We start from the raw sequence: 21418 nt of genomic DNA, 5'->3' as shown, positions 1-21418 counted from the left end.
GTCATAAATCCAGGCGATTCACAAATAGCAAACACCTGTTACACTTTATCTATCGTCCTAACAGTTGATAGCATATCAAATAAAAATGCTTGAAGTACCCTACTCAATTATCGCCTAAGGAGAATGACAGAGTCATAATGACGCGTCATAGGCGATGAGATAATGCTGGAAGACAACGCGCTATAAAGCTTTGCAAGCTATTGTTAAAAATAATCTCTTTAAAGTGGCCAGGGCTTCGATCGAAGTGAAGAACTACCAAAGTAGTATATTTTAAAAATTTTTTAAGCCGTCTGCCATTTTAAGCATTATTATAGATAGTAATATTCACCTGAAATACTTTTACTGGCCACCTCATGGTGTTGAAATTCTATTGACCCATATATCTGTCATAGTTAAAGATGACCTATACCCTTCAGATGTAGTCCCTTTCATAGTAGGTAATGGGTTTTTCCGCCATATTATGCTTGCTACGAAAATAACTTGTTTACATACACAAGGTACAATGCTATATGAAATATAGAACTGCAGTTCGACTTACCTGAAACATCTTATCATCGCTAGCTTAATTCCTAACAGTCGATAGCATATCAAAATATAACTGAAGTACCCTACTCTATTGTCGGCCAAGGCTAATGTCAGAGTGTGCGTCATATAAAGCTCTTTATTTGAAAGGTGGCAGCACGAGAGCTAAGCGAGTTTAAGCGATAAAGCGAGAGAAAAGTATTATATTTTGTGGAAATGATCAATTGTCGAATTAAACCGATGTATCGAATTTCCCAAGTGTCATGAAAAATTTTATTTAGCACCCTTTGTGCTGCTTTCGTCACTAGCGCGGACTGCCGTCCAAAGTGTTTCTCAACAATTGTAAAGCTGACATTTTCCAAGGAAATCGGCTAAGTTTCTACATGGGATGTTGAAATTAAAAATAAATAAATCTAAGGTAAAGTATGGAGAAAAATTTGGCATTAATATTTGGCATTAAAATAAATTTTTGATACACAATAAAATCAGTGTCCAAACAATGATAAAATTGAAGTTCCGTAAGAAAATCGTTTAAGTTTTGATAAAATTAAAAGAAATTTAAATTTAAAAAAAAAAACTGTACTTAAGCAGGCACACTCATTAAAAAAATTAGAAGTGAAACTAATTTAGCTTCGTACATGTGGTACTCTATATATTATCTCAAGAGTCTGAAGTACTAGAATAATTTTTCCTTATTGGCTCGTGTTTGAACACATTTAATAAACCTCTTTAGATAATGGAAGGGGTATTCCACATTGTATCTTGCGTACTTATAAGTTGAAGTATTCCATTCAAGTGTAATATATATTTATTTATGAACTTAGTAAGAACATTAGAGCTTAAAATAACTAACAATTATTTGCTGGTTCCATTTTGAGAGGCAAATACTTCCCGCGCAGCCTTACGTAGGGTCTTTCCATTAACGTTTGCGGGCAACTTATCCGTGAATCGAACTCCGGAGTGGAGTTGCTTTTGCAGGCCTGTCAATCGCTTGGCTACATGATCAATAATTTCCTTGCCACTGATCTCACATCCTTGGCGCTTGACTACCAAAGCACCAGCTGCATCGCCTTGACGTTCATCATAGATTCCCACAACACAAACGTCCTGCACCTGCGGAAGCTCTGCAATGACTGTCTCGATTTCTGTGGGCCAATAGTGCAGACCCTGGTACTTGAGGATCTCCTTCTTGCGATCGACAATGTATAGGAAGTTCTGATCATCAAAGTAACCCAGGTCACCGGTGTGGAACCAACCCTCAAAGTCTTGCATGCGTCGGGTTTCCACTGGATTACCGTAGTAACCATTCCAAGCCTGTCCAGTGTGTACATAAATTTCTCCGACCTTATTATGACTCACGCTCCTGGCGTCCTCATCGACAATTCGGATTTTAATGCCCGGCAAAAGTCTTCCAGCTGCGGTGTTATTGCTGATACCAATGTTAACTGTTATAGCACCTACTTCCGTCATTCCGTACCCAGAATTTAGCATTGCAGACTTGCAAATTTCCTGGGCACGCTGCAAAGTGGTTAAAGTCACTAAACCTCCACCATAGTTAAGCATTCGAATCGGAGAAAGAGCCTCTGACGTGGCATCTGGACATGTGATCAAGGCAGAAAGATGTCTGGGAGGTACCACGGCGTAGTTGATCTTGTACTTCTTCACCATCTGCACAAAGTATTCTGGACTGAAGGGTTTATTTGTTATGATTCGAGTACAGCCAAATACTGTACTGAATATAAAAGCCCAAAGACCAGTAATCCAATCCAAAGAACTCGATGTAAAAATAATCGATTCACTAGACACGAGCCTGCATATTTACAGAGTTAAGAGAAAATCAAAATATGTTGAAAAGTATTACTTACATATTCTCCTGTATAAGTATACTATTTGATATGCAGACAGCTTTCGGTAATCCTGTGGTTCCAGAAGAGCACAAAATCGCCACTGTTTGATCTCCACCAGTCTTTAGAGTTTCCGGTCTACGAGTAGTAAATATATAAGTACTTACATTAATAGAAATTCAGGTTTTACTTACTGATAGAACATTTCAGTTGTTGTAGGATCTAGAAGGGTCTCTATCTTGGGAACACCCTCAATAGGATCGATCAGTGTATATATTTCAGGATGCCAGCCTCGGGTAGCCGAATGTATCTTCTCATAATCATGTCCATCACAAAATATTAGCATTGGCTTGGTTATTTCAAAAACATATTTGATAGTTTCTATATTTTCAAAACAAAATTAGAATTTTAGATCTTTAATAAAAATGGATTAATAGATTGACATACCCTCGTCTAGCATGGGATTTACGGAGTGGAACGGTGTGGCATTCATTAGACAGGCGACTCCCAAGGGCATAAGGTAGGTGGTATTCTTAGCAGCAATACCAATAACATCCTTATGATTAAGTCCTCGTTGTTTCAAATACTGGGCTATACGTACGGCCCAAGTAATACCCTGTGCATTTGTCACTGATACGCCGTCAGCGTCGTTAATCTGCATTTTGCAAGTATTGAAGTTAATACTATTTCAAAATTTCAAATTTTTTAAATTTACCTGACAGACGTTTTTCGGCCAATTTTTCATGGTGCTGAAAATGATTTTGCCCACAGAAATGTCGTAGCCAAAAATGGAGCTACGTTGTGCACCACTCCAGGTGTTATCCTTCTCATTGTAGGTGGTGGGTATTGACGCCATATTTCTACCAAAGTTACTTCTTTACCTTTACAAGGTGCAGTTACATGTGAAATACCGGGACGTACTGCCAATCTATTTATAACGTCCATTTTTGCCATAAATCCAGGCTATTACGACTTGAGTGGATCTACTTTACGAATCTTATCTGACGCCAACCTAAGTCGTAACAGTCGATAGCACATCGAAGTACGCTTGAATCACCCATCTTCATTATCGGGTAAGCATTATATTAAAAGGAAATTTCTACGTATTGAAATGTTTTCAATTAACAAGCTTATCCAATTATTATTAATTATGTGCTCTATAATTTGTATTCCACTCCACCTATTTCTTATCTGTTCATATGAATTTAGTGAATCCCAAGACGTATAAAACATATAAATAGATAACTATGGATAGCGCTATACAAATCTTAAGGCGCTATAAACAATGACATTGTTACTATAGAATTGTACATTTCCATAGATATGACACTTGGCTTAACTGATAAAGATAGTCAGGTGTTTAAATAGGAATTTTTTCGCTGATTTATAAATGGGAAGTACTTGATAGTAAGTAAGTTGCAGTTTACAAATTTCATTGAGAAGTGAAAAAATTAATCAACTTTAAAACAGTGCAGATAATCAACAATGTAATTCTTATTACAGGATGGAATTAATTGAGTTAGGTTACCCGATTCGGTTCTTACCTGCTGACCAAGTCTTAGTTTTATTCTATTTGTGGTTAAAGGTGTCATACTTATTCAATTAAATTTCACACGTGGAAACATAAATTAATTATTCAAATGTGGTCTGAGTCAATTTTAATATTAAATGATTTAGTATTCAATGACAAGTATATAAACGTCAAGCAAGGCTCAACTAAATCAGTTAAAGAATAAACCTCAAAAATGTCACAAACTAAACAACAAAGTCAACGGAGCTACGAGGATTTCATCTTTATACCGAGCATGATGTTTAAATCAATTGGATATGACCTCTTCAACGTCCCAAAGCCATTGTGGCAGAATCTTCTGATGCGGGCATATTTTCTAATTGGCTTGGCAAGTCATTACTACATTATCTACTATATGATGCTGCGTATCATTCAATGGGATACTCTATCCGGAGATCCAGTGACTATCATGCGTTATGCGGAGATCTTCTTTCTTACAATCAATTCGGAAATAAAGATCTGTACATTTATATACTATCATAATCGCATACGAGAACTCAGCAATAAGTTGCGCATAATCTATCCAAGGAATGAATCAGAACGTCGAATTTACAATGTCAATATTTATTACTGGCCGCGAATTATACGTTATGGAGTCTGTTATTTTTGTTTAGTTGTGCTACTGGTGGTATTTGGACCGTTTTTACAATCCACCTGTTTATATCTTTATCAGCGGCATACTGTGGGCAATGAGGCCAAGTTTCCCTATCTACGCGCCTATCCCATGCAGCTCAGTTTCGATTCGAGTTCGCCACTAAATTATGTGCTCTCACAGATCTTGGAATTTACTAGTAGTCACTTTTATATGACCTTTAATATAGGGACTGACGTGTGGATGATGTGTCTCTCTGGCCAAATTTGCATGCACTTTGGTCATCTCGGACATCAGTTGGCCAACTACCATCCCAGCCGAGAGCGTTCGATTGAGGATTGTGAATTTCTGGTCAGTGTAGTTAGAAAACATCACCATGTGCTAAGGTATGTACGTCAGTCCATACATCAAATTACATAAAGAAATCGCCAATTTGGATTTTAGTTTGCACAAGGAGCTCAATGATATTTTTGGAATGCTGTTGGCCTACAATCTATTTACCACGGCCAGCACACTTTGCTGTGTTGCCTTCTACACAATATTACGGGGGCTGACTCTGTATGGTATCTCTTTCCTATCCTATTTTATTAGCTGTGCCTCTCAGTTCTACATGGTTTGCTACTACGGACAACTATTGATTAATTTGGTAGGCTTTCATATAATTACATACTTTTAAATATCAAATTTTTTAATTAAAACTTTTCAGTTTTACTTTTAAATTTCTTATAAAATGCTTAAATTTTTCTAATTCAATTTTCCTATAAAATTTAATTTTAATTTATTAACTATGTATATTTCCAAATATGATCGTAGAGTGAAGCATTGCCACAGGCTGCTTACACACAAAACTGGTACGACGGATCGCCCACATATCGAAAGCATCTACTCTTCATTATGTCAACCACTGGGAAGCCGGCTGTACTCACAGCCAAGGGTGTGATTAACATATCGCTGGATACTTTCAAGAATGTAAGTTTAACTCTCGTTAATATATCTGACACATTAAATATATATTTTGAACAGATGATGAACATCACATATCGATTCTTTGCGATTATACGCAGAGTACTGGATGATTAAAGAACTCAACTAAGCTGCAAATCCCACTAAAATTTGTAGACTTTTCTAGCACTTTATTTAACAGTCTCTTACACATACAAATTTATTCAATTAAAAATATTTTGAAATGTATTAAATTCTGAAGAATAAATATTTATTACCTGTTTGCTTTTATTATTTGGATTATTTGCTCAACACCTGCTACCACAGGTTATAACTTATTTAAAAATAAATACGCTTTTGGGTCATTAATATTAAATAATTACCATGGACACCTCATTCAAAATATTAATGTACGTTATTAATTATTGAAAACGGAAATTGTGTGATGCGGTTTATTAACACTAGAGTTGCGTGTTGATATTCGAAATGATTTTGTACACTCCGGAAAAGTAATGGCTTAAAATAAAAAAAGTGTTTAGTCTCAAAATGGGTTAGAATGTTTTAAGTCTGTTTAAGATTGTAAGAAATGGTTGTTGACTTTTTCCTTTCATTGAAAAAAAAATATTTATATTATCTTATATGTCAAATACTCTCTCCGATCATTTTCCATTTTCTTAAAATTGTATAACAACTTAAAATTTAAGTTATTTTTTTGAAGAAAAAAAGAAAAATCAAAAAAAGAATGAAAAAAGTGTAATATTTATGTCAACTTTTAAAATGTCAAACCACCGAACAACGATTATATTATTTCAATCTTCTGGCAGCACTTTCAACTGCATGGACGATCTTTAAAATATCTGGCAGCACTCTCAACAGCTGATCGTCTATTTACTGATAACAGGTTCACATAGTTACACATGTACATACGTTGAGGTTGGGGCTGTGTTCCGTGTGTGTTTTTATCTCTTTAATAGTGCAAAAACGAGGAGAATTTGAAGTCCATTTCTTATCGGAAAACTAAAAAGGAAAATGGAAGTTAAGGAGCTGAAAGTGAACAAAACTCTGCCTTATGGTAATTAATTTAATTGCTTAATTTTCAATTGTTTATTAAAGAATTATCTGTCGATTATCAGATGCTTCTTTGCTCAGGGTCAATTTCTCACTGTCTCAAATCAATGAGATCGCTGCGAGCATTTCCCAGCGCTCCACTGTCAGCGGCACCAATGAAGTAGCTTGGGCCTTGAAAGCTTTAATGCTGACGGATCTGACCACATTGGCTGGCGATGACACTGCCGCAAATGTGCGACGACTTGTCGTTCGCGCCTGTCTTCCCTTCGAGCCGCAGTTGTTTGACAAATTCTTTGAGCCCACACTTCTGCCGGATATCCACTGTGCCGCCGTTTGTGTATATCCAGCACGAGTTGCTGATGCTTACAAGACATTGCAGCAGTATGGTAAATTGGATGATATATCCATTGCCGCTGTCGCCACCGGATTTCCAACTGGCCAATATGATTTGCAGACCCGACTGCAGGAGATCAACCACGCCATTCTGGCCGGTGCCACAGAGATTGATATTGTTATCAACCGGCCATTGGCGCTGGGCGGTGATTGGGTGGGTGTCTATAATGAGGTGGTGCTAATGCGCAATGCCTGCGGTACACGTGCCCATCTGAAGACCATCTTGGCTGTTGGTGAACTTGGCTCCATGGAGAATGTAAGTACACAGGAACAAACAACAAAACAAACAAAAATAATGTATTTTAAAAACTGTGGGTATACAAATTGTTGTACAATTACAATTGGTATACAATGATTTGTGGAGCGAATTCAAAACAAACTTGATTTGCTGGAGACTTATAGAATTGTGTGTGCCATATTTGGTTGCTCTAGCTTCTATAGTCTTTGAGATCTAGGCGCTTACAAAGGTGCACGGACAGACATAGCTATATTAACTCTGGATTTTTATAGGATCGGTGGTAATTTTTCTCCCTTTAATATACATTTCACCGAGTCTAATATATCCTTATACTATATTTCTAAAACTTTGTCATAACTGAGCCGATTTTCATACGTAATATCATTCCGTTCATTCAATTCATTCTGAATTTAAAATAATTAAATATATTAACACACATTTTAACTCTCATGTTTTCATTTTAAAACAACTTCTTATGTCATAATTTGTATAAAAGAAAACTTTAAACTTAATTCTCAGACCATTAATTTTCTTGCAAAATATTATGTCAAATTAGATAAAAAGTTTGACTTGTACAATTGCTAGGTCAAGGGTCTGACCAACTTCAAAGTGTCACAACTTTGTCAAAGCTGAACCGATTTTCAATTCAATTTTTCATGTTATTTTTCTATTTTCGATTTGCAGGTGTATAAGGCTTCCATGGTCTGCATGCTGGCGGGTGCAGATTTCATTAAGACTTCCACCGGCAAGGAGGCCGTAAATGCCACGCTGCCCGTTGGCCTGGTCATGATATTTGCCATACAGGAGTTCAGGCGACGCACTGGCCAAATTGTGGGCCTAAAGCCAGCCGGTGGTGTGAGGACTGTCCGGGATGCCATTGCCTGGATGACACTAGTTAAGGAGACGCTTGGCATGCACTGGTTGCAGTCCGAACTATTCCGTTTTGGAGCATCGGGTTTGCTGGATGATATTGAAAAAGTTGTACGCAACGGCGTCGCCAAACTGGAAAAGGCTTAGAACTCAAATTTAGCACACTTAATTACATACCAACGACTCAGGAAGCTTTCATGAGTGTATAATTGGCAGATTAGAATCAAATACTCATTATAAAGCAACTAAAATGTTACAGGACTCAACAAAATGCATTTTTATACAAGTATTTTAACTAGCAAAAATAACCGCAACTTCACTTTCTATACAGTATGATGTAAAATGTTTAATTTAATTTCAAAGCTTTTAATATGCTTTAATTGTCGATTTTATGTTGTGCAAAACTTTGAGCCTTGAGTCAAACCAAGTGCTTAAATAAATTATCTTCCTTTCGTGTTACTTTGTTCTTTGTCTACCACATTTATAAATATATATTTTGAATTTTTTGTAAACTGACTACAATTAAATAACAGTTGACCTGGACTACGTTCTAGGCTGAGCTTGGCTTGTAGTTGTATATAAGCTGAGCAGGTGCAGCCATTAGATCATCCTCGGGCAGCTGCTCTCCATGCTGCAGCAGATCGACAGGCGCATTATTATGGGGATGATTGTCAGGCGTCTTGACGTGCATGTCCACCGCAAAGAATGAATCATCGAAATTAATGCGATTGCGCTCATCCTGCTCCAAATAGACGGCTTTAGGTGCAGTGCCGCCCATTGCCTTCTCGTAGGTGTTGAGCCATTTGAGATTGATGTGCTTGGCGTCCGCATTGAACTTCTTCGGCGTCTTCTTTGGCTTGTCCGTGTAATAGTTGTGCTCCTGCTGCAATCTCCGAGGTGGCGGTGCAATCTTTTCCATGCGCTTGCTCTTTGCATCCAGCTTGGGATCCACATAGTCAAAGAGTGGCAGATAGAAGTTATAGGGCTGATCCGTGGGAGGCAGCATATACTGTTGAGGCTGTGATTGCATCGCAATTTGAGGCTCCAATTCGCTGGCAGAGGACTGGGAGTCCTCATCCTGCCGAGCAACAGGACCAAAGATTTCCCCTGCACGTCTCAGCAAGTGCTCCAGGCGTTCAATGCTTAATATGTGTGGATGCAACAGTTGAACATCCTCTGCACTCCGCGTGGGCGTGGCAGCAACAGTGGCGCAAAAGGCGCAAAGCAGCAGCTGGAAAATACACACATGATATAAATCCAATTGCTCTTAATATCCTCAAGTTTACCCACCATGAGTGACCCATTCAACATGATGAGATTTGTAAATCTTCCAACTATTAGTCCATATGCGTTGACAGAGCAGCAGCCGTCACAGAGTTTGCACATTGAGTAAGGCGGCTTGAGGCACATCGAATTCATTTATAGTCCACAAGACACTGCAATCATTTTTCCCAGACTGCAAACGGAAGCACTCGGAAGTCTTCGTCACAGCACTCCAGGCACAGTTATCTGGGAAACCGAGTTTCAAACGAGTTTCCACAGCGCCAACAAATAAATATATAACGAGCCAACAACAATCGCATAAACACACACACTCTCGTGTGTGAGTTACGCCTCGTATACATAACAATGTTAATGTAACAACCCGAACCCGAATCGCCTGGAGTTGAACAAACTGGATGGAAATGGATAATGTGAGTTTGTCACTAGTAATGAGTTCGTTGCAGCTCAAGACAACGAGCGAAATTGCGTCAAATGGTCAAGTAATCGCTTCCAAATTGTCCAATTTCAGGCACTTACCAAAGAAAAGTCGGACGCCTGCTCCCAGTGCATTGACATCATATTATGACAATTACAAAGGCCCAATGACTTCTGCCATAGTCAAAAAGTTTACATTACCAACTCAGTTTAAAGTAATTATAATTTAAAATCGAAACAATCGAAAGAAAAAGATGGACAATTAAAAAAAAAAAAGGCAAAGAATATAGAACAAATAGTTTCATCTAAAGTGTGTTCATTTTTAAAAAATAAAAATATTATAAGTAAGAGTTAGAAAATTTTCCTAATATTTTCGAACAAGGAGTGCATTTAATTAATTTTAGAATTTATAAACGGTATAGATTTTCGGATAGGGTATGGTTAATATTAGAATATGTTAAATCGACAAGTTTAAGTTGATTTCATTCAATTTCAATTGCGTTTCATTTCCACTGGTTTCGAACCTCCAACTGTATCAGCCCGACAATAATCTTTAATAATAAAAATGAGACAAGTTAACAATAATTTTTAAATTTACGACTATAATTCCAAGCGTATAAAAACGTCGTTCACACAATTTTCGCAGCATGTATGTGAACTCGTTTCGATTGTTATCACGCCAGCATACAAACATTTGTTATATTTTCTCATGTCTGCCGTAAAAGTGCAAGTTCAAGCTACAGGAAATACTAGACCGGTGACAGCAGCAATAAACAAAACCAAAAGAAAAATATAAAAATTGTAACGATTACATCTTGTTCATTGACTCTATATTGGACAAACAACTACATAATTTCGTTACAAAGCGAATGGGCGATCATGTTTGCTGTAATTCGGGCAAACCTTTTATTATAATATCGAGCGCTTCCAGGTCCTTGTTAACAGTTTCTTTTAATACTTCCATGGCTCGCTGTTGCATGGTCAGTATGGTCTTCATCTCATCCTCGGCATTCTTGTCGATGGCGTATTCATTGCTTCCATTGCTGGCAAATTGATTTCGCTGCATGCGAATCTGGGAAAGCAGTTCACTGAGTCGTCCCTTGAACTGTGTGGGCGCCGAGACAACAGCCTGCATATTTTGTAGCTTAGTGCGAAGCGCCTCCTCTTCAGGTGTCAATGTGCTGCCCACCTTGCGTGTGCATTCCTGCTTTACAACGATCTGAAAAATACAATTGTTTGTTAATCATTTTGTATTTAAATTAACTACTAATTTAAAGCCTACTCTTAGTATGCGATGGCTCATTTCAGCTAATTTGCGCTTGTGCTCCAGTATTTTGGCTGTGGCTGAGGCGTGTCGTCGACGCAACTCCTGTAATTCACCCTCCACCTTTTTCATGTACAGCGCATGCGTATCCGTTTCCTGCTCCTGGCACTTAACGCGCCATTTCAGATCGCTGAAACCAATCATGGGCACCGGTATAAATTGACTGGGATCCGGATTATCCAAATTTGCCTGACGCCACATGCGTGGATCGACACTTCTTGGTGGATTCTCTAGATACTCTTTCAATTGGTCTTCATCGGGCAGTGTAAGAGCTAATGCTTCTGTTATGCCCAAATTGGTCAACTGTGGCTTTACATTTGCCTGGCCCAAATAACTGGCCAGCTCGGTGGCAAGTATTCGTTTGCTGTCGTTTGGTCCGTGCGTTAGCTGCTGTTTCTCTTCCACATAAATGACCATTTGACACTTTTTGTTTTCCAGCTCCTTGAGTACTTCGATGTGGACCAAAATGTTTGGCTTACTGCCCATCAAGCTGTGCAGCGTTTGTATAATCTGTTGCTGCTGTGTCCTGAAAGTGTATTAACAATAATACATTTAAAATAAGTATAATTTAAAACTCTAAAGCTTTGTTGCTACTAACTTAATTGTGGCCAAGTCTCGATCGAAATTAAGTGCAACCAGTCCCAATTTATTATCCTTGCCAGGCATGCGACTGTAACCGATTGCCTTGAAACGGCATAAATAATTCTCCTGCGTTATGTCCACAGGCGCCGCACTTTGGGAGTAAAAGAGTTTGCCGGTGCCCCACATGGCCTGCAGATAGTTCCACTTGGCCACAATGTTGTCGCGCTCATCGCCAAAAATGGAGACATTCAAAATAGACTGGGCAAACGCCTCATCTGCCGATATGGGAACTGGTTGCTGCTGTGGCTGTCCAAGCATAAAATTTGTCCCACCGAAACCACCAAAACCAGGTGTTACTGTCGCCGCAGCCGGTTTTCCAAAAGCTGTAATTAATATTCGATATAAGTCATTTTACAGGAGACATTTTTATAAGGAAATTACCTGATCCAAAGGTGCCACCGCCAAATGCTGTTGATTGACTGGCGCCGAAGCCACCAAATGCTGGCGCTGATGTCGTTGTTGTACCAAAGCCACCGAATCCACTTGCTGGCGCATTGCTAGTGGTTGGCAACTGCCCGAAACCACTAAATGCTGGAGGCGCTGCGCTAACAGCAGGTGCTCCAAATAAACTGGGTTGGCTTGTTGCTGCCATTCCGCCGAAGCCACCAAAGCCGCCACCCAGCGTAGAAGTGGGTGCAGTACTTGTAGCGGCGCCAAAAGGTGTGGGTGCAGAGCCAAACGCTGGAGCAGACATGCCACTACCAAAAGCCGGCGCAGCAGCTCCGGTTTGCGCCCCAAACGCCGGCGCAGCAGCTGCAGTTGTCGCTCCAAATGATGAACCAAACATGCCGCCCGCTGTCAACAGAAGAGATAACAGAAAGGGGTCAGCATTTGGTAAGCTTCCGCTGATCTTATCAGTGTTAGAGACGGGTATATTGAATTTCAAGCTTTAGTTTAATGTGGATGCTGCACAACAGCAGTTGTTTCTGACTTTAAAACAATGTTGCTGCTGGTTATATTATTAGTTTTACTAATGGCATTTGTGGCCTACATTGGCTATGTTATACACATAAAGGCGTGAGTTTTATCTTCGACTAGAATTACTTCTCTCAGACTGCATAAAAACCACCATAGATTCTGCTACCTTCAAAATTCTCAAGCTTGCCTTCAATTTCAGCATTAATCCAAAGGAAATTCGCGTGAAAAGTGTACACGATGCAAAGAAGCTTCTAACGTTGCCTTCAAACGCTGGAACGCAACGCTACTTGGCAAAAAGGGCTTGATCGAACTAATTATAATTTAAAGCATGCTGTTCTCATCCCAACAACACCTGAGGATTGCGGAATATACTCACGTTTAGCCGGCGTGCTTGTCGCACCTAGCGATGTGTTGCCACCAAAGAAGGACATGACCGTACAGTTCCTAAGCTCACGAATCTACTTGCACCTTTTCTCCGTTGCGCGTTATTGTACTTTATACGTTGTTTATTTAATTGATAAAAATAACAAAATAAATACGTAAAATTTTGGCGCTTCCTTCGTATGCACAATAGATGCTTTAGGAATGAGCGAGTCACGATAAATAAGTATTTTAAGTAAATATCGATAGATTTCAAAAGCGATATATTTAATGCGATACTTATTGCACATGGAATGTAAGTGAAGGTTGCTTTCGTGACGTCACAAAAAAAGTTAATTATAACAAAACAAAGTGAGAAATAACTCCAAGAGTGTGAATATTCTGTAATATTACTTACATTACACAAATAGTCTTTATAAAGCCCTGCTAATTATTTTAATAAAAATACATGTGCATCCTGATAATATAAGCATCTTTTCGATTTATGACGTCATAGACCATTCGTCAAGTAATCTTGTAAAGTCGATAATTTTCCGCTAGAGAGTGCAAAATTTACCTAAAGCCTCTATTGAAAATAAAAATATAAAAAAACAAAATGAGTAAATACAATGCAAAGTATCTGGAAGACAAGCTGAAAGAGAAGCTCGAAGCAACCTACGTGCAGGTCTCAGACGATTCGGACGGATGTGGTGGCAAATTCAGTGTAGTCATCGTGTCTAAAGTATTCGAGGGAAAGTCGCTGCTGCAAAAGCACAGATTGTAATTAAAAATATAGTACAAGAAAAGTTAAATTCAGTGCTTGTCTGCAGTAAATAATGCGAGTATACATTTTATTTTAAAGGGTTAACTCAACGCTTGCCGAAGAACTAAAGGAAATACACGCTTTCTCACAAAAGTCATACACCCCCGAAGAGTGGGAGAAAGTGCAATCGCAGTAGACTCTAACTGTGACCTGTTGCCATCGTGGAGCCCAAAACCTGTACATATACATATGTATGTTTTGCATGTATGTATGTATATGTATGTGTAAAATAAGTAAAACCAGCTAACCAACCAGTCTAAAACGAAAACAGTCGAACAAAGAAAGTGAAAGGGAAACGGCCGATGAACGGAGCTACAATAAACACGCAACATTACATAAAACACAATTTAACATAAATAATAATAATACAAAAAGAAATAAAGCGAGAACTTTAACATCGCCCCTCGCTGAACTGCTGTGTGACCCACATAAAATATTCAAATTTTCAAAGAGATACAAAAGTGACGGAAGCAGCAACAATAAAAACAATAACAATGCTAAAGTTCCAGGTTCACTCCCCTGGCAAGGTGATTCTACATGGCGAGCACGCTGTTGTTTACCAGAAGCCCGCTCTGGCCGCTGTCGTGGGATTGGGCACCAAGCTGCAACTGCGCACACAATTGAACAGCCAGGTGGCCAGCTTCCAGCTGGATGCCCTCAACTGCACCTTAGAAATAGATCTAAACGAGTTCAATGCGTTTCTGGCCAACTTTCGTAGCAAATATCCGGGCGATCAATCGGAGAGCACTGCCAAGCTGATGGAGGAAGTGCGTGCAGAGGTTGCCAAGCAGCTGGAACGCACTGGGGGCAATAGTTCACCCAAGCAGCACACACAGCGCGCCTTTATATCTATCTACTATCTGCTGGCTGGCGCTGTACTAACTGCACCCAGTGAATCCTCGTTGACACTGCAGTCTGGTTTCCAGGTGCAAGTTGATACAGAGCTGAATGTTGGCGCCGGTCTCGGCAGCTCTGCATCCTATGGCGCTGCTTTGGCCACCGCTTTTCTCATCATGGCCGGCCACTTTGATCAATCCAGCTACTTGCAGGATGAAAACTTGGCCTTGATTTCGCATTGGGCTTATGAGTCGGAACGTGTAAATCACGGCACGCCTTCCGGCGTGGATAACACAGTTTGCACCTATGGCGGCATTTTGCGTTTCGTCAAGGGTCAAGGCTTTCAAGCGTTGAAAATCCAAAAGCCGCTCAACATTTTGCTTGTCGACAGTCGCATCAGTCGAAGTACCGCTGACATTGTGGCCAAAGTGCGTCACTTGGCCGAGGAATTCCCGCAGCTAATCGAGGCCATTTGGCAGGCATGCGAGCAGCTGGTGAGCTCGGCAATTCCGCTTTACGAGAGCTTCGGCAATGCCCAGGATGACAGTCAAAAGTTTGAGAAACTGGAGCGTCTCTTTCAGATCAACAATGATCTCTTAAAGGCAATTGGCGTCTCGCATCCAAAACTGGAGCAAATATTCACAATTGCCTTCAAGCGTGGATTCTTCTCCAAGCTGACGGGTGCTGGAGCCGGTGGTTATGCCATTGTCCTGCTGCCCGAGAACTACGAGTGCAACGAGGTCTACTGGAAGCTGAAGGAGGAACTCGAGGGAGCTGGCTTCGGTGTGCATGTGACAACAGCTGGAGGCGTTGGATTGCGTGTCAGCTCCTTGGATGATTGATATGCTCATTGCTTACAATTGTATTTTATTCTATTGGTTTTGTTATTACTTAAAATAAATATTTTATACGCAATATTGATATTGATGGTTAACGTTGACTTCTGTCCCTCGACTTGAATACTATGCCTCGATTCTTCATATCACGCAGTGTGGAGTTCGGCAAAGTGCCCGAGACAGAAATTGCATAGATGCCGCGTGTAAAGCGAGCTGAAAATAAAATTCAATTAATACATTTAAGCACACACAATTCAATAGTATTCAAATACCTAGTCGTTGCCATTTTGCCACCCAGGAATCGTTGGGTGTTGTCAGTGCGATAATTCCATCAAAATTGTTACTAGTGTGATCGTAGACGTTGTCCTTGTTTCCCTTCATGCGCAAGAATTCCTCACAATTCTCGCAGCCATCATTCTCAAATTGATCGAAAGTCTATATATAAAAAGAGCGGCAGAAATAAAATGTATACGTGGTAACACTTCTAATTCTGAACACTTACCTTAACAAGGGAGCAAACTAAACAAGCACGTAGACCACGCAAATCTTTTGGAATCGCATCAAAGGACATCTTTAATTTAAATAGTTAAAATAACACAGCACGCCGATGCAAAATGAATTTTTATTTTTAAGTAGCGTTGTCAAATCGTTTGGTTTTTTGACAGGCGCTGCCACCTGGCAAAAAAAGTTGCCGTTTATTTTAACGTATGGCAACCTGTACCTGTTATCGTTGCACTTCTTAAACATAATAGGGCTGTTCCCAATTAAAAAAAATACCACAAAAATACGATGCTGGCTGTTTCTTTTATTATCACTTAAATTAAACAACAAGCCATTACCTAGTTAAAAAAGTAATTACATCAATAAATCTCAAAATGACTTATGATTCAAAGGCACTTAGGTTCTTAGTTTCGGTGCAGTTTAGGTTTCTTTTGTCGATAGTCCTCGCGGGATTCAAAATAAAGTAATACGTTACCTAAATAAGTCGATGGATTTGTTTGCGTAAAGTTAAAGGAAATTTTGTATTGTTGAACTGGAAGCGGCGGGAGCGACACCTCATCCAAGGTAAAGTTACGAGCATATAAGTGACCCTTAAATTTATATTTTCATAAGGTAAATAAACTTTACTCGTGCCATAGACAAACTTACCGTATATGGACAACTATGATTGATATTAGTGTGTGTTCTCAGATGATGTAACGCATATCTTTCCAGGAAATTATTGGGTTTTGATTTCTCGAGAAGTTGACAGATGTCATAACGCATCTGTAAACTAAATGGCTTATAAAAGTTGCTGGAGTCTCGATAAAATGGCTCCACTATCACCTAAAAAGATTTTAAATTTAAATATATAAATATTTGAGAATCTATAGGTAGGGGTTTTTTTTTTAACTTACATTAGCATTTGCCATTTTTCCGATTATGTCACAGTCAACATTTAGTATTGACCGCTTCCAATTAATAGGCTTAAGAACACACGAAATATTTGCAAAGTATTTGTGGTTTCCATTGCATTCAACTTTGTTTATTTTGTAGTAAACACCTTCCTGAAAATAGGGTTCTTGTACGCTTAATGACTTCATTTGGATTTTTAAAACATACACAATAAATCACCCAGAGCAATATCAATAGCATTAGCTTAAACCGACCGAGATTCATTTTACTTGACATTCTATAGACAATTATCCAAATAAAAATACATTTTGTTCACCACTCACAATTATTATTACTAGCATTTGTTGTTGTTGATATAATTATGCTTAATGATAGAGGTAATTAGCATTAGTAATTAGTTGTGTGTTTTTGTTACAACACAGTAAAATCCAAATATGAATTGTGTATTTGAATATCGAAATAATTGCTTTAAGCATTTGCAAGCGTCCCCTTTTGAAAAAAGGATTTAAAAATCATTTCGATTTAATAATAATTCGTTAAGTGAGGAGCTCTTAGTGGTGCACGGTGTGGAGCGCTTTCGTTAAGTTCACATTTGAGCCATTTGTCGGCGTTTGAATGCGAATTGCATTTATTAACTTTAGAAGTGGACGATAATTGTTGTTTTGTTTTATTCGGATTGCCGGCAATACAACTTAGATTACTAACTCTTAATACAATTTATAACGCTACAAGTGTTCAAATACTATACTAGGATGTCTTCGTCCACAACAACTACTTCCAGTCCAACGGACAGCTCCAATGGCTCACTGGCAATCTCATACGGTACACTGCCCCCACCTCTCGTAACCGGAGCGAATTCGCAGAAACCGTTCACGCTTTCGGAGCGCCTAAGTTTCGAGGTTTACAGTTACTCCAGCTATTCGCCAAACTATTTGCCTGAGTAAGTTAACGGTTGAATTGACCAATTTAGCTGTAATTACATATTCACATGCTTATATGTCATATGAAGATGTGTTTATGTGTGTAGGAATAAACACACACACGCATGCAGAGTATATATATGCATAGGAGACGCGTCCCGCCCATTATAAATTCTGTAAAGTAGCATTTCGTAATTGTTGTCAGCTGCGCAGCTGTCGATGTCAACACTCTTTAAATACCCTAACAGAGCGAACTATTGTTTTCTTTGAAAATGTGCTACTTATTAAGTATATAAATTAAATCGAACTATATCTCAATTGAAATTCTCTGAAAGGGCATCAAATCTTCAGATAAAATGTTTTCGCTTGATTTTAATTGAAATTCACAATGCTAATTTCAGAAACGTACTCGTCGACTGTCCAAACGATCAAACCTCTCGTTGGTCCGCCTATACAAACAGCCCACCACAATTTCTTACACTGAAACTCAAGCGTCCCGCCATTGTGAAGAAGATCAAATTTGGTAAATTTGAGAAATCGCACGTCTGCAACATTAAGAAATTTCGTGTATTTGGTGGATTGGAAGATGATCACATGGTGTTACTGCTAGAAGGGTAAGTTTACGAGTATTTCTTATAGATATGTCATATCAAATATATAAATATCTATTTACAGTGGCCTTAAAAACGACAATATACCCGAAGTATTTAATCTGCGCTGCATGACTGAGGATGGTTCTGAGAATCTGCCCATACTTTATCTGAAAATAGTGCCATTATTGTCATGGGGTCCTTCTTTCAACTTCAGCATCTGGTATATTGAGCTGCATGGTCAGGATGATCCTATGTACACATGTGCCCGGATGAAGAGCTACAATACATTGCGAGAAACTGAGATTATTAAACTGTGCCTGAAACACTTTCGTCAGCAGGGATATATGAAAGCCTTTGGCGCCTTGCAGGAGCAGACAAATGTCCGACTGGAGCATCCGCTTATTAGCGAATTGCATAAATATTTGGTTAATTATAGTTATGAACTTAACTTGTTATATGTTTTATAACCTTTCATTTTTCTCACAGGTTGTGCAAGGACATTTCGAGAGGGCGGAACTCTTCATTGCTGATTGCATTGAGGATGGCCTAATGGATGAGTATTTGCACAAGCAAGACTACAAGCATGCGTGGCATATGAAATACACTGAAAGCGAGCTGAAACCCGGTAACCGTGGAGGTCATCAGCTGGTTGTGGATGCCAAAAAGCGTCTCATATATTTATATGGTGGCTGGGATGGATACCAAGATCTGAGCGACTTGTGGGCTTATAACATTGAACTAGACGAATGGACGTTGCTCTGTGAGCGATCTGAATTGTCGAATGGACCCTCGCCGCGTTCCTGTCACAAGATGATCTTTGATCCGATAAGCGAAAATATTTTCATGCTGGGTCGTTACCTGGACAACTCGATACGCACCAGTGATTATATTAAGAGTGACTTTTACCTGTACGACACCCGGTCACGCAACTGGATGCAAATCTGTGATGATACTAGCCAAGTGGGTGGTCCACATCTTGTCTATGACCACCAGATGTGTATCGATGCCGACAAGCGAACTGTTTATGTTTTCGGTGGTAAAATACTAACGCCACGCAGCGCGACATCGTCGGTTGAGCCGGAATATTCTGGTCTGTTCTCGTATCATATTGCTACAAACACCTGGACACAAATACTTGTGGATTGTCATCATGCCAGCGCCGCTCAGGCGGATATTATGTCCATTAAATCTCGCATAACTCACTGCATGGTGTTTCATAATGTAATTAAAATGCCTTTATACGTAGTTTATATTATTTTCATAATGTTTACCATTTGCAGAAACAACGCAAGCTTTATATTTACGGTGGTCAGCGGGGCAAGGAAGATCTCGATGAGCTGCTAACCTATGACGTGGATACGCAGTCCATTTCAGTGCTTAACAAAGAGCATTCACATCACGGCAACATCAACACCTCGGAGGCCAAATTTGAGCCATCATCGGGTTACACACTACGCGCTACGATTGATTGTGATCGCGATGAGATTTACATATTCTCAGTATGTTCCAAATGTCTCACTATTTTCAACTATCTGTATAATTATACACCTTTCACAGAGCCTCAACAAGGTTAAAGATCGACGTGATGTACATCCTGTAGAGCCCTCAAACTCCTTTTGGGTCTACTCACTGCGCACACACAGGTGGTCACGCATCTATTACTGCCGTCATAGTGCTCAGGATGTTAACTCCATTAATAAGGCTAATGTTTTGGGTACTAACAAGAGTGATGGCTCTTTGGAGCCATGTCCACGATATGCACATCAACTGGTCTACGATGAGCTGGCCAAAACGCATTATCTTTTTGGTGGTAATCCGGGCATATTTCAGTATCAACAACTAAGACTGGATGACTTTTGGCTGCTCCATTTAGAAAAGTAAGCTTCTGCTTGAGTGTTACTCTTGTATTTTATTAACCGGTTTTTATTGTAGGCCTAAACGCGAGGAAATATTGAAGCATTGTCGCTATTTGATACGCAAACTGCGCTATGAAGAAATGGTACGCATAGATCCATTGAAAGCTTTGCAGTATCTCAGGCAGCACATATCTGAAGTAATAGATCATACCGATGCAGAGCAACTAGACAAGGTAATTGTTATATTATTATAATTGTATTTAATAATGTTTAACACTTCAATTATATGCAGTTTCATAAGTTGGCTTCTTTGCTCTTCAAGTCTCATGAGATCTGTCAAGACTCTGCCCTGAGTCCAAAAGGTACGCCCATGATGTGTGCTGGAACTGAAGGATATGAAGCATCGACTGAGGAGATCTCAAAGGGTAAACTCTTAATAAATTCCACTAAATTTAATTGTCTATGAATTCAAATTTTTTTTTTCATGTTTTTAGATGAATTGACAGAAGTAATAGGACTGCCATCAGCTGAAAATGTATCTATGGAGTCATCTGAAAGCCTTGCAACTTCCGGGATATCCGAGACTGCATCTAGTCCTAGTAGCTCGTCGTGCACGAAACGCGCACGCACCGAGTCCACTTGTGAGCAACTGAATCGTCGCGCTTTTCTTTTCAACAAATTGGTGCAACTAATGCCAGTAAGCATGGTACAACCAGAGCGCAATCTGAGCGATTTTGTTGTTATTTAATTGTGCCAAATAAAGTATATATATAGGCGAAACGACATTATATCTAAGTTACTCAATGTTTATGTTAATTATTTTGAAATGTTATCTGATTGATGCACACGCTGAATGTAAATGTGATACTCAAATCGTCCTTAATTTCGTTTTGGTTTTCCAATGTTAAGTTTATTGGCAGGTGCTAATTAAATTGATTTAGAGGCATCTGCAATACAAAGCTAATTTCATTGTGATAGTTAATTTTTACAACATGCAAGCGCTTAAGTCGATAAACATAAATATGTGAAATTTTGTTAAATTTAAATTTTAGCTTAGATGTAAATAAGTTTGAAATAAAGAAGTTTACACATAATGAATAACAATTTTATTTTATTCGATTGTTAATCTTAAAATATAATTCACAAATCAAAAAATAAATAGAATTTATAAGCAGGC

The 21418-nt window shown here is 39.0% G+C and overlaps 11 protein-coding genes across 15 annotated transcripts; 6 read left to right on the top strand and 5 right to left on the bottom strand.

Annotated features, from left to right (window-relative positions):
* Positions 1–1307: 1307 nt before the first annotated feature.
* On the bottom strand, positions 1308–3276 carry LOC117783192 (4-coumarate--CoA ligase 1-like). Its single transcript, XM_034620459.1, has 5 exons — positions 3082–3276; positions 2814–3021; positions 2561–2747; positions 2388–2504; positions 1308–2332 (listed from the first exon to the last, which is right to left on the bottom strand). Exons 1-5 carry the CDS (start codon positions 3220–3222, stop codon positions 1378–1380), a joined length of 1608 nt encoding a protein of 535 aa, XP_034476350.1. The 5' UTR covers positions 3223–3276; the 3' UTR covers positions 1308–1377.
* Positions 3277–3972: 696 nt separating this feature from the next.
* LOC117784812 (odorant receptor 49a) lies at positions 3973–5753 on the top strand. 3 transcript variants are annotated; one of them, XM_034622639.1, is made up of 4 exons: positions 3973–4914; positions 4973–5174; positions 5342–5497; positions 5552–5753. In XM_034622639.1, exons 1-4 carry the CDS (start codon positions 4112–4114, stop codon positions 5606–5608), a joined length of 1218 nt encoding a protein of 405 aa, XP_034478530.1. In that variant the 5' UTR covers positions 3973–4111; the 3' UTR covers positions 5609–5753. The 3 variants fall into 3 exon arrangements, with proteins under 3 accessions (XP_034478530.1, XP_034478531.1, XP_034478532.1); XM_034622641.1 differs by having other exon boundaries at positions 4785–4918; XM_034622640.1 differs by lacking the exons at positions 5342–5497; positions 5552–5753 and having other exon boundaries at positions 3973–4918; positions 4973–5116.
* A 635-nt stretch (positions 5754–6388) lies between these two features.
* LOC117785165 (deoxyribose-phosphate aldolase-like) lies at positions 6389–8498 on the top strand. The gene is made up of 3 exons (XM_034623073.1): positions 6389–6542; positions 6604–7187; positions 7854–8498. Exons 1-3 carry the CDS (start codon positions 6500–6502, stop codon positions 8184–8186), a joined length of 960 nt encoding a protein of 319 aa, XP_034478964.1. The 5' UTR covers positions 6389–6499; the 3' UTR covers positions 8187–8498.
* Positions 8443–10002, bottom strand: LOC117785166. 2 transcript variants are annotated; one of them, XM_034623075.1, is made up of 3 exons: positions 9840–10002; positions 9330–9548; positions 8443–9270 (listed from the first exon to the last, which is right to left on the bottom strand). In XM_034623075.1, the coding sequence occupies exons 2-3, from the start codon at positions 9456–9458 to the stop codon at positions 8590–8592; spliced, it is 810 nt and encodes a 269-aa protein (XP_034478966.1). In that variant the 5' UTR covers positions 9459–9548; positions 9840–10002; the 3' UTR covers positions 8443–8589. The 2 variants fall into 2 exon arrangements, with proteins under 2 accessions (XP_034478966.1, XP_034478965.1); XM_034623074.1 differs by having other exon boundaries at positions 9330–10002.
* Positions 10003–10541: 539 nt separating this feature from the next.
* LOC117783239 (probable nucleoporin Nup54) lies at positions 10542–13194 on the bottom strand. The gene is made up of 5 exons (XM_034620525.1): positions 12998–13194; positions 12085–12498; positions 11660–12026; positions 11020–11587; positions 10542–10956 (listed from the first exon to the last, which is right to left on the bottom strand). The coding sequence occupies exons 1-5, from the start codon at positions 13050–13052 to the stop codon at positions 10615–10617; spliced, it is 1746 nt and encodes a 581-aa protein (XP_034476416.1). The 5' UTR covers positions 13053–13194; the 3' UTR covers positions 10542–10614.
* On the top strand, positions 12599–13004 carry LOC117783243. The gene is made up of 2 exons (XM_034620530.1): positions 12599–12720; positions 12821–13004. The coding sequence occupies exons 1-2, from the start codon at positions 12644–12646 to the stop codon at positions 12924–12926; spliced, it is 183 nt and encodes a 60-aa protein (XP_034476421.1). The 5' UTR covers positions 12599–12643; the 3' UTR covers positions 12927–13004.
* A 315-nt stretch (positions 13195–13509) lies between the features above and the next one.
* On the top strand, positions 13510–14145 carry LOC117783242 (uncharacterized bolA-like protein C8C9.11). Its single transcript, XM_034620529.1, has 2 exons — positions 13510–13761; positions 13844–14145. The coding sequence occupies exons 1-2, from the start codon at positions 13598–13600 to the stop codon at positions 13938–13940; spliced, it is 261 nt and encodes an 86-aa protein (XP_034476420.1). The 5' UTR covers positions 13510–13597; the 3' UTR covers positions 13941–14145.
* Positions 14146–14268: 123 nt separating this feature from the next.
* LOC117783240 (mevalonate kinase) lies at positions 14269–15562 on the top strand. The gene has a single exon (XM_034620526.1). The coding sequence runs from the start codon at positions 14299–14301 to the stop codon at positions 15481–15483; it is 1185 nt and encodes a 394-aa protein (XP_034476417.1). The 5' UTR covers positions 14269–14298; the 3' UTR covers positions 15484–15562.
* Positions 15477–16139, bottom strand: LOC117783241 (transcription elongation factor SPT4). The gene is made up of 3 exons (XM_034620527.1): positions 15980–16139; positions 15750–15912; positions 15477–15690 (listed from the first exon to the last, which is right to left on the bottom strand). The coding sequence occupies exons 1-3, from the start codon at positions 16046–16048 to the stop codon at positions 15572–15574; spliced, it is 351 nt and encodes a 116-aa protein (XP_034476418.1). The 5' UTR covers positions 16049–16139; the 3' UTR covers positions 15477–15571.
* A 146-nt stretch (positions 16140–16285) lies between these two features.
* On the bottom strand, positions 16286–17060 carry LOC117783733. The gene is made up of 3 exons (XM_034621277.1): positions 16875–17060; positions 16627–16803; positions 16286–16568 (listed from the first exon to the last, which is right to left on the bottom strand). The coding sequence occupies exons 1-3, from the start codon at positions 17058–17060 to the stop codon at positions 16383–16385; spliced, it is 549 nt and encodes a 182-aa protein (XP_034477168.1). The 3' UTR covers positions 16286–16382.
* Positions 17061–17491: 431 nt separating this feature from the next.
* LOC117783285 (muskelin) lies at positions 17492–21335 on the top strand. Of its 2 annotated transcripts, none has more exons than XM_034620613.1 (9): positions 17492–17812; positions 18194–18406; positions 18468–18810; positions 18872–19606; positions 19666–19884; positions 19943–20262; positions 20318–20474; positions 20534–20656; positions 20735–21335. In XM_034620613.1, exons 1-9 carry the CDS (start codon positions 17625–17627, stop codon positions 20987–20989), a joined length of 2553 nt encoding a protein of 850 aa, XP_034476504.1. In that variant the 5' UTR covers positions 17492–17624; the 3' UTR covers positions 20990–21335. The 2 variants fall into 2 exon arrangements, with proteins under 2 accessions (XP_034476504.1, XP_034476503.1); XM_034620612.1 differs by having other exon boundaries at positions 17493–17812; positions 20534–20666; positions 20736–21335.
* The last annotated feature ends 83 nt before the right edge of the window (positions 21336–21418 follow it).

Source organism: Drosophila innubila (assembly GCF_004354385.1).
Source record: "Drosophila innubila isolate TH190305 chromosome 2R unlocalized genomic scaffold, UK_Dinn_1.0 1_C_2R, whole genome shotgun sequence".
In the NCBI taxonomy this organism is placed as follows: domain Eukaryota; kingdom Metazoa; phylum Arthropoda; class Insecta; order Diptera; family Drosophilidae; genus Drosophila; species Drosophila innubila.
This window is presented reverse-complemented; position numbering and strand designations above follow the sequence as displayed.